The following is a 12,229-nucleotide window of genomic DNA, read 5'->3' as shown; positions in this document are numbered from 1 at the left end:
CAGGTGGGGAGCCGGGGTTCGAACCGGGATCCTTATGCTGGTCCTTGTGCCGGTCCTTGTGCTTTGCGCCACCTGCGCTTAACCCGCTGCGCTACAGCCCGACTCCCGAATTTTCTTTTTTTAAAAATATTTATTTATTTTCCCTTTTGTTGCCCTTGTTGTTTATTTTATTGTTGTTGTAGTTATTATTGTTGTTGCCATTGATGTTGTCATTGTTGGATAGGACAGAGAGAAATGGAGAGAGGAGGGGAAGACAGAGAAGGGGGAGAGAAAGATAGACACCTGCAGACCTGCTTCACCGTTTGTGAAGCGACTCCCCTGCAGGTGGGGAGCTGGGGTCTCGAACCAGCATCCTTATGCTAGTCATTGCGCTTTGCGCCACATGCGCTTAACCCACTGCGCTACCGCCCGACTCCCATTTTGTTGAATTTTCATTGCTTTTCCTAGTTGACCAAGGAGAGCAAACTGTGGCCGCTGCTCCTTCAGAGCCAGCACAGGAGCTCCTCCCTGAGGTGCCGGAGTCCAGTGCAGGACCCCAAAAGTGTGGAATCAAAGGGATTTGAAAAATGAAAAAAGAGTGGATATAGAAAAATGGATGGCTTACTCAACGGCAGATTCTCTGTGGTCTCTCTCATGCTGCTCTTCAAAGGACACCTGGCCCCGGTCCCCCCCTCACCTGGCCGTGTGTCTCTGACCCAGTCTCCGCAGGGCCGCCTTCACGTCCTTGTTCCTGAGGCTGTAGATGAGGGGGTTGAGCATGGGGATGACCAGGGTGTAGAAGACAGAGATGATCTTGCTTTGTTCCATGGACTCCATTGCTCCTGGCTGGGCATAGATGACAAAGAGTGTCCCGTAGAAGAGGGACACAGCTGTCATGTGGGAGCCACAGGTGGAGAAGAGCTTGTGCCTGCCAGATGTTGAGGGCATCCTGAGGATGGTCACTGTGATGTAGCCGTAGGAGACAATGATCACAACTGTGGTGCCCATGATGATGAGCCCACAGATGCCAAACAAGACCAGCTGGTTGAGGGCCGTGTTGGCACAGGCCAGCTGGAGCAAGGGAGTCACATCGCAGAAGAAGTGGTCAATGCGGTGGGAGGCACAGAAGGGGAGTGTGAAGGTGAAGCTGGTCTGCACCAGGGAGTTGAGGCAGCCTCCACAGTAGGTGCCCAGCACCAGGCGGGCACAGGCTGAGGGACTCATGATGACAGGGTAGCGCAGGGGGCTGCAGATGGCCATGAAGCGGTCGTACGCCATCACCGCCAGCAGGAAGCACTCAGCAGAGCCCAACATGGAGAAGCAGAAGAACTGGGTGGCACAGCCTGCGAAGGAGATGGCCTTGGAGGAGGAGAAGAAGTTGGCCAGGGCGTTGGGGGCAATGACAGAGGAGTAGCACAGGTCCAGGAAGGAGAGGCTCCTGAGGAAGAGGTACATGGGGGAGTGCAGGTGGGCGTCCAGGGTGATGACCACGATCATGGTGAGGTTCCCCAGGACTGTCACCATGTACAGGGCCAGGAAGGCGGCAAAGAGCAGGGCCTGGGTCTCCGGACCTCCCTGGAAGCCCACCAGCACAAAGCCCTGCAGAGGCTCCGCTGAGAGGGTCCCGTTCCCGCGGGGCCACATGACCCGGGGCCTGGGCGACGGGACCCAGAAAGGAGGACAGGAGGTGCAAAAAGGAGCAGGTCACGGTGATGCCATCTCACACTCCCTGGAGGAACGAGCTTCTTGGGGATCTCCTTGAACTGATCTAGAGGCCGCCAGTTGCCCAGGTCTCTCTGGATGACCTCAGAGGACCTGAAATGGTGACATTTCCTGGATTAATAGCTTCATAGAGATGTGCTGATACATACTTTGGGGTTGCCTTGAGTGCACCCTGAGGACTGAGGTGCTGTGGGCTACAGCGCTAAGAGCTCCTGTATCCTCCTGTCTCTGCAGACACTCACTCCTTCTCTGGGATGTCCTAACGTGACACCCACACACCTGGTCAGCACCCATGCAGACTCTGCTCTCCTCACTAGCTCCCTACTTTAGAAATGTGTGTGGAATTTCTTTGCGAGTCCACATGGAACATTCTCAAGGATGGACTATAGGTTACACTATGAAGACAAGTTCAAGAGCACTGAATTATCCTGAGCATCTTCTCAGACTACCCTGGAATTAGACTTACACCAACCAAAAGAATTTAGTAAAAGCCTCAGATTAGGGAATCTCAATGGTATACTGCTTAGCAACTGCTAAATTGAAGAGGAAACTAAGGAAGAATTTAAAATGTTCCTAGAATTAAATGAAAATGAAGACATAAGCTATCAAAATATATGTGACATAGCTATGGTAGTCCTGAGAGGGAAATTCATAGCCATGCAGGCACACAGTAGGGAACAACAAAAACTCAAATAAATAACATGGCCACACATCTTAAGGACTTAGAAGAAGAACAAAGGAACCCTAAAGCAAGTAGAAGTGGTGAAATAATTAAAATCAGGACAGTAATAAATAACATCGAAAATAAAAGAACCATACAAAGTATCAATGAAGCTAAGTGTGGGTTGACAAGCCCTTAGCCAGACTCACTGAAAAATGATGAAAAGACTCAAATAAACAAGATTGCAAAGGAAAGAGGAGACACCGTAGAAATGCAAAGTGTCATTCAAGACTTCTATGAACAGCTGTATACTATGAAGCTAGAGCTCCTGGGAGAAACACAACCAAACATGTTCTAACATCACTGTGTCCCCCAAAGCAAGAAAGGACTCTACCAGAAACAAAACTATAGACCTATATCCCCGATGAACACTGATGTGAAGGACCTGAACAAGATCTTGGCAAATCAAACCCAAAAACATCTGAAGAGAATAATTCACTAAGACCAAGTGGGATTCATCCCCAGAAAAACATGAATGTTTCAACATCCACAAGTCAATCAACAAAATTCATCATATCAACAACAATGACGATAAAAATCACATAGTCATATCAACAGATGCCCAAAAGGCATTTGACAAGATCCAATATCCATTTATGATAAGGACCCTCCAGAAACTTCAGATCATTCCTCAACATAACAAAGACGATAATGACAAGCCCACAGCTAACATCATTCTCAGTGGGGAAAAGCCGAAAGCTCTCCACCTGAAACTGGGAACCAGACATGGATGTCCACTGACTCAATTGTTATTCACCAAAATTCTCAAGGCCCTTGCATGGCAATCAGACAAGAAAGAGATATCAAAGGCACGCAGATTGGGGGAAAGAAGAAATCAAACTATCACTATTTGCTGATGACATGATATACATAGAAAACTCCAAAGAAACCACCAAAGAACTATTGGAAATAATAATGTTTTTTATTATCTTTATTTATTGATTGGATAGAGACAGCCAGAATATGAGAGGGAAGGGGGAGGTAGAGAGGTAGAGAGACAGAGAGACACCTTCAGCCCTGCTTCACCACGGGCAAAGCTTTCTCCCTGCAGGTGAGAACTAGGGGCTCAAACCTAGATCCTTGTGCATTGTAACATGTGTGCTCAACCAGGTGAACCACCACCTGGCCCCCTTAATTAATAAATTCAATAAAGTAGCAGGATACAAAATCAATACATATGAGTCTGTGGCATTTCTGTCTACAAACAAGGAGTCAGAAGAAAGGGGAATAAAAGACTCAGTCCTGTTTACAATCATCCCCCAAGAGAAAATATCTTGAGGTGAGTCTTACAAAGAAGGTGAAGGACATTTACAATGAAAACTATGAGACGTTGCTGAAAGAAATAGAAAAGGACACACAGAAATTGAAGAGTATTCATTGTTCCTGGATTGGAAGAATAAACATTATTAAAATGGCCACTTAATCTACAACTTCCATGCAATCCCTATCAAAATTCCAAAGACATTTTTCAAGCAAATAGAACAACTTGCCCCCAAATTTGTGTGGAACCACAAAAAGCTACAAATTGCCAAAACACCTCTGAGACAAAAGCAAAAATCTGGAGGTATCACACTTCCCTACCTCAGTTTATACTACAAAGCAATAGTAAACAAAACAGCATGGCACTGGAACAAAAGTGGACACTTGGATCAGTGGAGCAGAATGAAAAGCCCAGAAATGAGCCCACACAGACACAAGCACCTAGTATGTGGCAAAGGGGCCCAGACCATCCAGTGGGTAAAGGAGGTCTCGTCAGCAGGTGCTGCTGGGAGAACTGGACACCCACATGCGGGAAAGGGGAACTAGACCCCCACCTGACACCACGCACCAAGGTCAAGTCAAAGTGGGTTAAAGACCTAGATACTAGAGCAGAAACTCTAAGCTATATACAAGAAGATGTTGGTGAAACCTTGCAGGACCGTCACATCAAAGCTGTATTTGAAGACTCAACCCCCCAGGCACGGAAAATGTAGACAAGTGTCAATAAATGGATGACATGACACTAAAGAGTTTCTGCCTATCAAAGGCAAACTGCACAAGGAGAACCAGGCAGCCCAGTAAGTAAGGGAAGATATTTGCACTTCACACACCAGACAAGCGACGGATACCAAACATGGTCACAGAGTCACACAGAGCTACAGGGGAGCAAGAATAGCCAGTAAACAGTGGGCCGGAGAACTCAGCAGACAGTTTTCTAAAGAAGAGACACGCGGCCCACAGACAGGAAGAAACGCTCCACTTCACCCATCATGGGAGAAAGGCCAATCAGAGCCACACTGAGACCCGTCTCCCGCCTGAGAGAAGGGCTCCACCAACAAGCAGGGGAGCACAGGTGCTGGAGCGGCCGGGGGAACAGGGACTCTGCCCACCGCTGGGGGGATGCATCCTCTATGGAGACTGTGTGGACAGTCCTTAAACAAATAAACATAGAATCACCTTATCCAAAGGACATTCAAACACTAATTAGAAGGGACACATGCGGGAGTCAGGCGGTAGCACAAGGACTGGCTCAAGGATCCCAGTTCGAGCCCCCGGATCCCCACCTGCAGGGGAGTCGCTTCACAGGCAGTGAAGCAGGTCTGCAGGTGTCTGTCTTTCTCTCCCCCTCTCTGTCTTCCCCTCCTCTCTCCATTTCTCTCTGTCCTATCCAACAACGACACCAATATCAACAACAATAAAACAAGGGCAACAAAACAGAATAAATAAATATTAAAAAAAATAAGGGACACATACATCCCTGTGTTCATAGCTGCGTTATTCACAACAGCTGAAGAGTGAACACAGCCAAAATGCCCATCATCAGATGACGGGCTGGAGAAGTTATGGGATACAGACTCCATGGAATACTACTCTGCAGTCAAAAAAGATGATATTGTGTCCTTTGGGACAAAATGGGTGGAACAGGAGGTAATGATGCCAGATGGTTTCACTCATATGTGGAATCTAGAAATCTGATTTGTGTGAACTTAAAAAAAGTCAAACAACAAGAAAACAGAAGCAAGCAAACTGTTTCTAAGATTTGTGAGAACGCTGGTGTTTATCTTTGGGGGGTAAGTGGGTAGGAATACGGAACTTGGTGGTGGGTGTGATGTGGAGCTATACATTGTAATCTTTAAAAAAATTAAATGTGTCTTTATTGATTTATTGGGTAGAGACAGTCAGAGATCAAGACAATGAAGGGAGAGAGAGAGAGAGACACCTGCAGCACTGCTTCACCACTTGCAAAGCTTTCTCCCTGCAGGTGGGAACCAGGGGGCTCAAACCTGGGTCCTTATGCTTTGTAACGTGCGCTCAACCAGGTGCACCACTGCTCAGCCCCATGCATTGTAATCTTACAATTTTGTAACGTAATATTAATAACAAATAAAGAAATGAAGGAAGAATCTCCCCAACAATAAAACTCTAGGCTCAGGTGATTTTAAAAATGAATCCTTTAAACCTTCAAGGAAGAATTAAGACCTCTACTTTTTAAGCTCTTCCAAAAGATTGAAGACACAGGAATAGTCCCTTCCAGCTTCTGTGAAACCAACATCGCCCTCATACCAAAAGCAGGCAGAGCCACTACGATAAAAATAATTATAGACCAATATCTCTGATGAACAAAGATGCTAAGATATTAAACAAAATTCTAGCAACCACATACAGCAGTCTATTAAAAAGTTCATATCATGACTAAATGGGACTTATCCCCAGGATGCAAAGTTGATTCAAAATATGTAAATCACTAAATGGGATCCACCATTTCAATACAAGAAAAACCAAAAACCACATGATTACCTCAATAAATGCAGAGAAAGCCTCTCACAAAACCCAACATCCTTTCATGATCAAAATACTACAAAGAGGAAGAGAGAAAAAGAGAAAGAAAGAGAAAGAAAGAAAGAAAGAAAGAAAGAAAGAAGGAAAGAAAGAAAGAAAGGAAAAGGAGGGAGGGAGGGAGGAAGGAAGGAAGGGAGGAAGGGAGGGAGGTGTGGAGTCTCTCCCATCACCATGACTCCAGACAGTTCAGAACCTTGTGACCTTCTCACAGCCAGGCTGGAGCAGAGCTGGGAGCAGCCTGAACCCAGTGGGTGCTGTCAGTCTGTCTCTGCTGTGGGTGCTGTCAGTCTGTCTCTGCTGTGGGTGCTGTCAGTCTGTCTCTGCTGTGGGTGCTGTCAGTCTGTCTCTGCTGTGGGTGCTGTCAGTCTGTCTCTGCTGTGAGAGCTGTCAGTCTGTCTCTGCTGTGGGTGCTGTCAGTCTGTCTCTGCTGTGGGTGCTGTCAGTCTGTCTCTGCTGTGGGTGCTGTCAGTCTGATTCTGCTGTGGGTGCTGTCAGTCTGTCTCTGCTGTGGGTGCTGTCAGTCTGTCTCTGCTGTGAGAGCTGTCAGTCTGTCTCTGCTGTGGGTGCTGTCAGTCTGTCTCTGCTGTGGGTGCTGTCAGTCTGATTCTGCTGTGGGTGCTGTCAGTCTGTCTCTGCTGTCAATCTGTCTGCCCTGCAGCCCCCCCGTGCATCCCGGTGCCTCTGCCTCAGCCTGGCCAGGGCCCCCTCAGCCGAGCTCTGTGTCTGCGGCCGGAGCTGAGGGGCTTCGCGGCAGCTTCCTGGGAGCCCCTGGGAGGGGACAGCCAGCGTCACGTCTGAGAGGCACAGGGCACAGGGCTGTGACACTGTCAGGGATGGGCGCCTTCCCTGAAGAGGTGACCCCCCACCCCGGCTCCTCCGTCCATCGTGGTGGGCTCAGGCCGCTGGTGTTCTGACACTGGGGGGCCATGGGGCCCGGGTCTGCAGTAACCCGGTTTTATTTATAGTTCCAAAATGTATTTATTCATAATTTAAATTAGAGAAAGGGCAACAATTACAGTGAGATCTAAAGAGACCGGAGCAGTGCTCAGCTGTGGACTCCGGTAGTGCAGTGCTTGGTCTTGGAGCGTGTGGGTCCTCAGGCCCGCAAGCCCTGTACTCCAGCAGTCTGAGCTATCTCCCCACCCTGAGACTCTCTCTTTAAAGAAGGTGCTCATAGGTTCAGCTCAGGAGGCGTCTCTCTCGTCGACCTTGAAGCCGAGGACAGGGATCCCGGCAAGGGGGTGGACGTCACCTTTTGGTGGGTAAGACCAGCTCTGCGTCTGGCGCACACACAGCCCTGCCACCTCCAGGCAGTCCCCCGGCCTCCACACTCTCTGGCAGCCCCAGCGGCCAGGGGCTTCATCTTACCTTCTCAGCGGAGACTCACAGCACCCCAAGACCCCTCACAGCCAGCACCCGTGCTCCCGGGATTCCTGTTCCGAACTCTGGTCTGTGCCGGTGATGCCGACCCGGCACCTCCCCACCCAGCCCGGCTCCCTGTGCAGTGAGGGGGGTGGAGGGGACCTGAGTCCCCGTGACGGTCTGCCAGGTGCTCCAGCTTCTGGCCAGGGAGAAGGGGGCGGTGGGCTCAGCTCCCCATGCCTCCTTTTTGTCTCTGTCACCTGGAGGAGAGTTGAAGGGCCCTGACACCGGGGTCAGTCTGCTGGGGAAGCAGGTCTCCACCTGGCCCGGCTGGGACTTGGGGCCTCTGATGGCCAATTAGGGGATACGGACTCCTGACGTGCTCTGGGCCTCCCTGGTCCCCGGGTCCCAGCAGTCTGAGGACGATCCTTCTGAAATGTCCCTTCCCCTGACATGGGGACACAGGATGCCCCTCAGATCACTGGAGGGGCAACAGGGAGCAGGACAGATGGTGAGAGGGTCTCAGAGGCCCTCCTTGGAGAGGTCCACCCAGAATAGCCATGTGACCCACTTCCCCCCAACCCCCGGCACTCAAGCCTCCGTCTCCCCCACCTGTGTCCTGACCTGCTGCTGTGAGGGGGAAGATGGGGTGCTGGGAGAGTGCATGTCACCCATCACCCATCTTCTGACCCACGATCCTGTCCGGGTGGCCTGTCCCTTGCTGGCAGCGAGGTGCTAATTTCTCCAATGTTACTGTTGCTGCTGCCAGTGTCCCCCTTGAGTTCAGTAGCTGGTTCTACATACCTGGACGCACCTGAGCTTGGAGAATGTAATCCACAGTGTCCCATCTTTGTGCTGGGCGGCCCTTTGGTGGTTAGGCAGTGTGCTTCTCTGTCTCTGCCTGCTTTCTTTCCCTGGAAGTCTCTTTTTATCTGAAAACAGAAAGCTGTCCCTGCCCTTCTTTCTTAGAACATCTTGCCCCAACTTTTCTCTTTTCTTCAAACATGTGTTTTCTGAAGACAGATGGATATTGATTTTTATTATCTCCTTTTAAAGGAGTTATTTTTTTCCTGTTTATAGTTTATTATGGAAAATTTGACCATATAGAATAAATGAAATAGTGTAAGATTTTGCAAAATTTATTTGTTCAACCATTGCTGTTCCACCTATACCTCTTGCCACTCCCCAACATGGCGATACTGATGCTGAAGGTGGTGATGAAGTGATTTTTAAGGAAGCACTTAACACACCAAGTTTTTTGTGATTAATTGTAGGTTACGAGATCGTGAGGTTACAGAGGAGAGTCCCTCCACACAGTCACCACCAGAGCTGTGTGTGACTCACCTCCCAAAGAGAACCCCCAGAGTTCTCACAAGCATCAGAAACATTTCACTTGCTCCTGGTCCTTTTTTTTTTATCATTAGTGATGTAATAAATTTATTATAAATATTGTTGACTGTAAACCCCATCAATTGATCAGCGGGGAAGCAATTACAGAAGCCTGACCTTCCACCTTCTGCATCCCACGATGGCCTTGGGTCCATACTCCCAGAGGGATAAAGAATAGGAAAGCTGTCAGGGGAGGGGATGGGATATGGAGTTCTGGTGGTGGGAATTGTGCGGAGTTGTACACCTCTTATCCTATGCTTTTGTCAGTGTTTCTTTTTAATAAATAAATAAAAAAAAAGAGTTAAGATATAAAGCAGAACAAATTGTTGACTAATCAGGAACCTAAAGGCTGGGATATTACAGGTGAAGACTTGGGGGTTTCCATTTTGGAAAAAGCTAGTAGGTCTATTTTAGGTCTATTCCAAGGAACCCATGACTTTACTAGTTTTTGCTTGAGCCTGACAGCTAACATGCAGGTGGACCGAGGTTATTGTCTGGGGAGATGGTGTCAGAGTTAGAAAAAGGACCAGAAAGCTGGATCATTTCCTGACCTGGAAAAGTATATAAATATTGTTCTGGTGGTGGGAACTATGTGGAATTATACCCTTCTTACCCTATGGTCTTGTCAGCGTTTCCACTTTATAAATAAAAATAAAAATAGGACAAATTGTTTAATAGGAACCTAAAGGAAAGAGCAGAGCAGGTGAGGTTTGGGATCTTCATGTTGGAAGGATCTAGGAGTCTATTTTAGGTCCATTCCAAGTGTCCCATAACTTTAGTAATTTTTGCCTGAGCCTGACAGCTAACATGCAGGTGGGCTAGGGGCCTCACCTCCCAGAACCTCCCTCCAGCCCCTAGTGGCGGGGCACACTTGAGGTGACAGAATCCACCAGGAAAAGACAGAAGCCAGATGTCAAAATGATAATGTGGAGAGTATGGTAGAGATGGCCATGTGAAAGAGCAGAAAGATGGGGCTGGCAAAACAGTTTCCTGGGACAGTGCGCTGCTTTGCTCTGGGTGGGACCTGGCTAGAGCCCGGCTGCTGCCGCATTAGAGGAGGACTCAGAGCTGTGACTGCCTCGCTCTCTCTCTCTGCCTCTCAGCCTCTATGCCTCTCTCTGAAAAAAGTCACAGAATAATAAATAAGGAAAACAGTGCAGGAGAATTAGAGGCTGTCACCAAAAGACTCAATGTTCATATCACACAGGTGTCGGAAGAAGAGTAAAGGCTCAAGATTATCATCTGAAGTGACATTTAACAAAAATTCTCCAGACACTCAGGTTCAGGAAATTCTAGGAGTTCCAAACAAAATAAATCCAAACCACAGCCCTGCAAGACACATAAAGATGAGAACTATGAAGGTTCAATAAGGAGAATTTAAAAAGCAGGACCACTTATAAGAAAACCCCCCCATTAGGCTATGATCTGATTTCTTTCTTTTTTTAAAATTTATTTCTTTATTGGGGAATTAATGTTTTACATTCAACAGTAAATACAATAGTTTGTACATGCATAACATTCCCCAGTTTCCCATTTAACAATACAACCCCCACTATGTCATTTATCATCCTTCAGGGACCTGCATTCTCCCCACCCTCCCACCCCCACCCTAGAATCTTTTACTTTGGTGCGATACTCCAATTCCATTTCAGGTTCTACTTGTGTTTTCTTTTCTGATCTTGTTTTTCAACTTCGGCCTGAGAGTGAGATCATCCCATATTCATCCTTCTATTTCTGACTTATTTCACTCAACATGATTTTTTCAAGGTCCATCCAAGATCGGCTGAAGATGGTGAAGTCACCATTTTTTACAGCTGAGTAGTATTCCATTGTGTATATAGACCACAACTATGATCTGATTTCTTGACAGACATTCTAAAGCCGGGGAAGAAGGACAGGGCATTTCTTAGGACCAAAAAGAAAAGGCCATTGAACCACAAGAATACACAACCCAACCAGGTCACTTCCCAGAGTCAGAGGAATTGTGAAGAGTTCTTCAACAGACACCAGCCAAAGGAATTCACCACCCCTGGACTGGTCCTGCAAGAAATACTAAAAGGATGTCTATAAAAGAAAAAATTGAGGGCTGGTCAGTGGCACACCTAGTACTAAGACAAGGACCTGTGTGAAAACCCAGTTTTGAGTCCCTGCTCCCTACATGCAGGGGGAAGCTTCACATCAGTGAAGCAGGGCTGCAGGGGTCTCTCTGTGTCTCTCCCTCTCTATCTCCCCCTCAATTTCTCTCTGTTTTTTTTTCCTCCAGGGTTATTGCTGGGGCTCAGTGCCTGCACCATGAATCCACCGCTCCTGGAGGCCATTTTTCCCCCTTTTGTTGTCCTTGTTGTTGTAGCCTCGTTGTGGTTATTATTATTGCCATTGTTGATGTTGTTCATTGTTGAATAGGACAGACAGAAATGGAGAGAGGAGGGGAAGACAGAGAGGGGGAGAGAAAGACAGACACCTGCAGACCTGCTTCACCGCCTGTGAAGCGACTCCCCTGCAGGTGGGGAGCCAGGGCTCGAACTGGGATCCTTATGCCGGTCCTTGTGCTTTGCACCACGTGCGCTTAACCTGCTGCGCCATCGCTCGGCCCCCCATTTCTCTTTGTTCTACCCAATGAAATGGCAGAATAGTTGGTGGAGTAGAGGGTTTGTAATGCCAGCAGGAGCCCCAGTGATAGCCCTGGAGAAAAACAAACAAAATGATAGAAAGTTTCTATGCAATTGCACTCACATGGGGTAGATAAAAGGAACCAATAAGCAGTGTTAAATGAAGAGGAACCTTTGTTTATAGACTTCAGAATTGAGGTCGCCAAAGGACACACCGGTACTTCGATGGCATGTGAGATTTGCTAATATGTTTTGCAGAGGTGAGAAACTGAAATTGTAGAACAACCATCGTCTTGTAAATCAGCCCTATTACAAAAACAAAAAAAATTGAATGAAATAAATGTTTATTACATGGACACGTATTCTCATTATTTATACCTCTGTAAAATAGAATCATTTTCCATAAGACCACATTTCATTTATTAGTTGAATAATTATGTTTCCTTAATAAAAAACCCCAGCAATTCCACAATTAAATGACAATTTCTAAAATAAACATATTGGGTTGAATTAGTCTCAACATAAATAAAACAGTATTCTCTCTTTTTAAAATACTTATTTATCTCCTTTTGTTGCCCTTGTTGTAGTTATTGTTGTTGTTGTTGTGGGCAGAGAGAAATGGAGAGAG

General features: G+C 47.2%; 2 protein-coding genes across 2 annotated transcripts in view; both read right to left on the bottom strand.

Annotated features, from left to right (window-relative positions):
- ASB1 (ankyrin repeat and SOCS box containing 1) overlaps positions 1-12,229 on the bottom strand; it is a 491,590-nt gene that overhangs the window by 49,062 nt on the left and 430,299 nt on the right. The gene's annotated exons all lie outside the window — the stretch shown is intronic.
- On the bottom strand, positions 673-1,623 carry LOC103121477 (olfactory receptor 9S13-like). The gene has a single exon (XM_007532001.2). The coding sequence runs from the start codon at positions 1,621-1,623 to the stop codon at positions 673-675; it is 951 nt and encodes a 316-aa protein (XP_007532063.2).

The sequence above is a fragment of the Erinaceus europaeus genome, chromosome 7, assembly GCF_950295315.1.
Source record: "Erinaceus europaeus chromosome 7, mEriEur2.1, whole genome shotgun sequence".
NCBI lineage: Eukaryota > Metazoa > Chordata > Mammalia > Eulipotyphla > Erinaceidae > Erinaceus > Erinaceus europaeus.
Note: the sequence above shows the minus strand (reverse complement) of the source record. Positions and strands in the feature narration are given on the sequence as shown.

Coding starts and splice junctions, on each gene's coding strand:
- LOC103121477 (XM_007532001.2), bottom strand. CDS start 1,623: ATGTGGCCCCGCGGGAACGGGACCCTCTCAGCGGAGCCTCTGCAGGGC.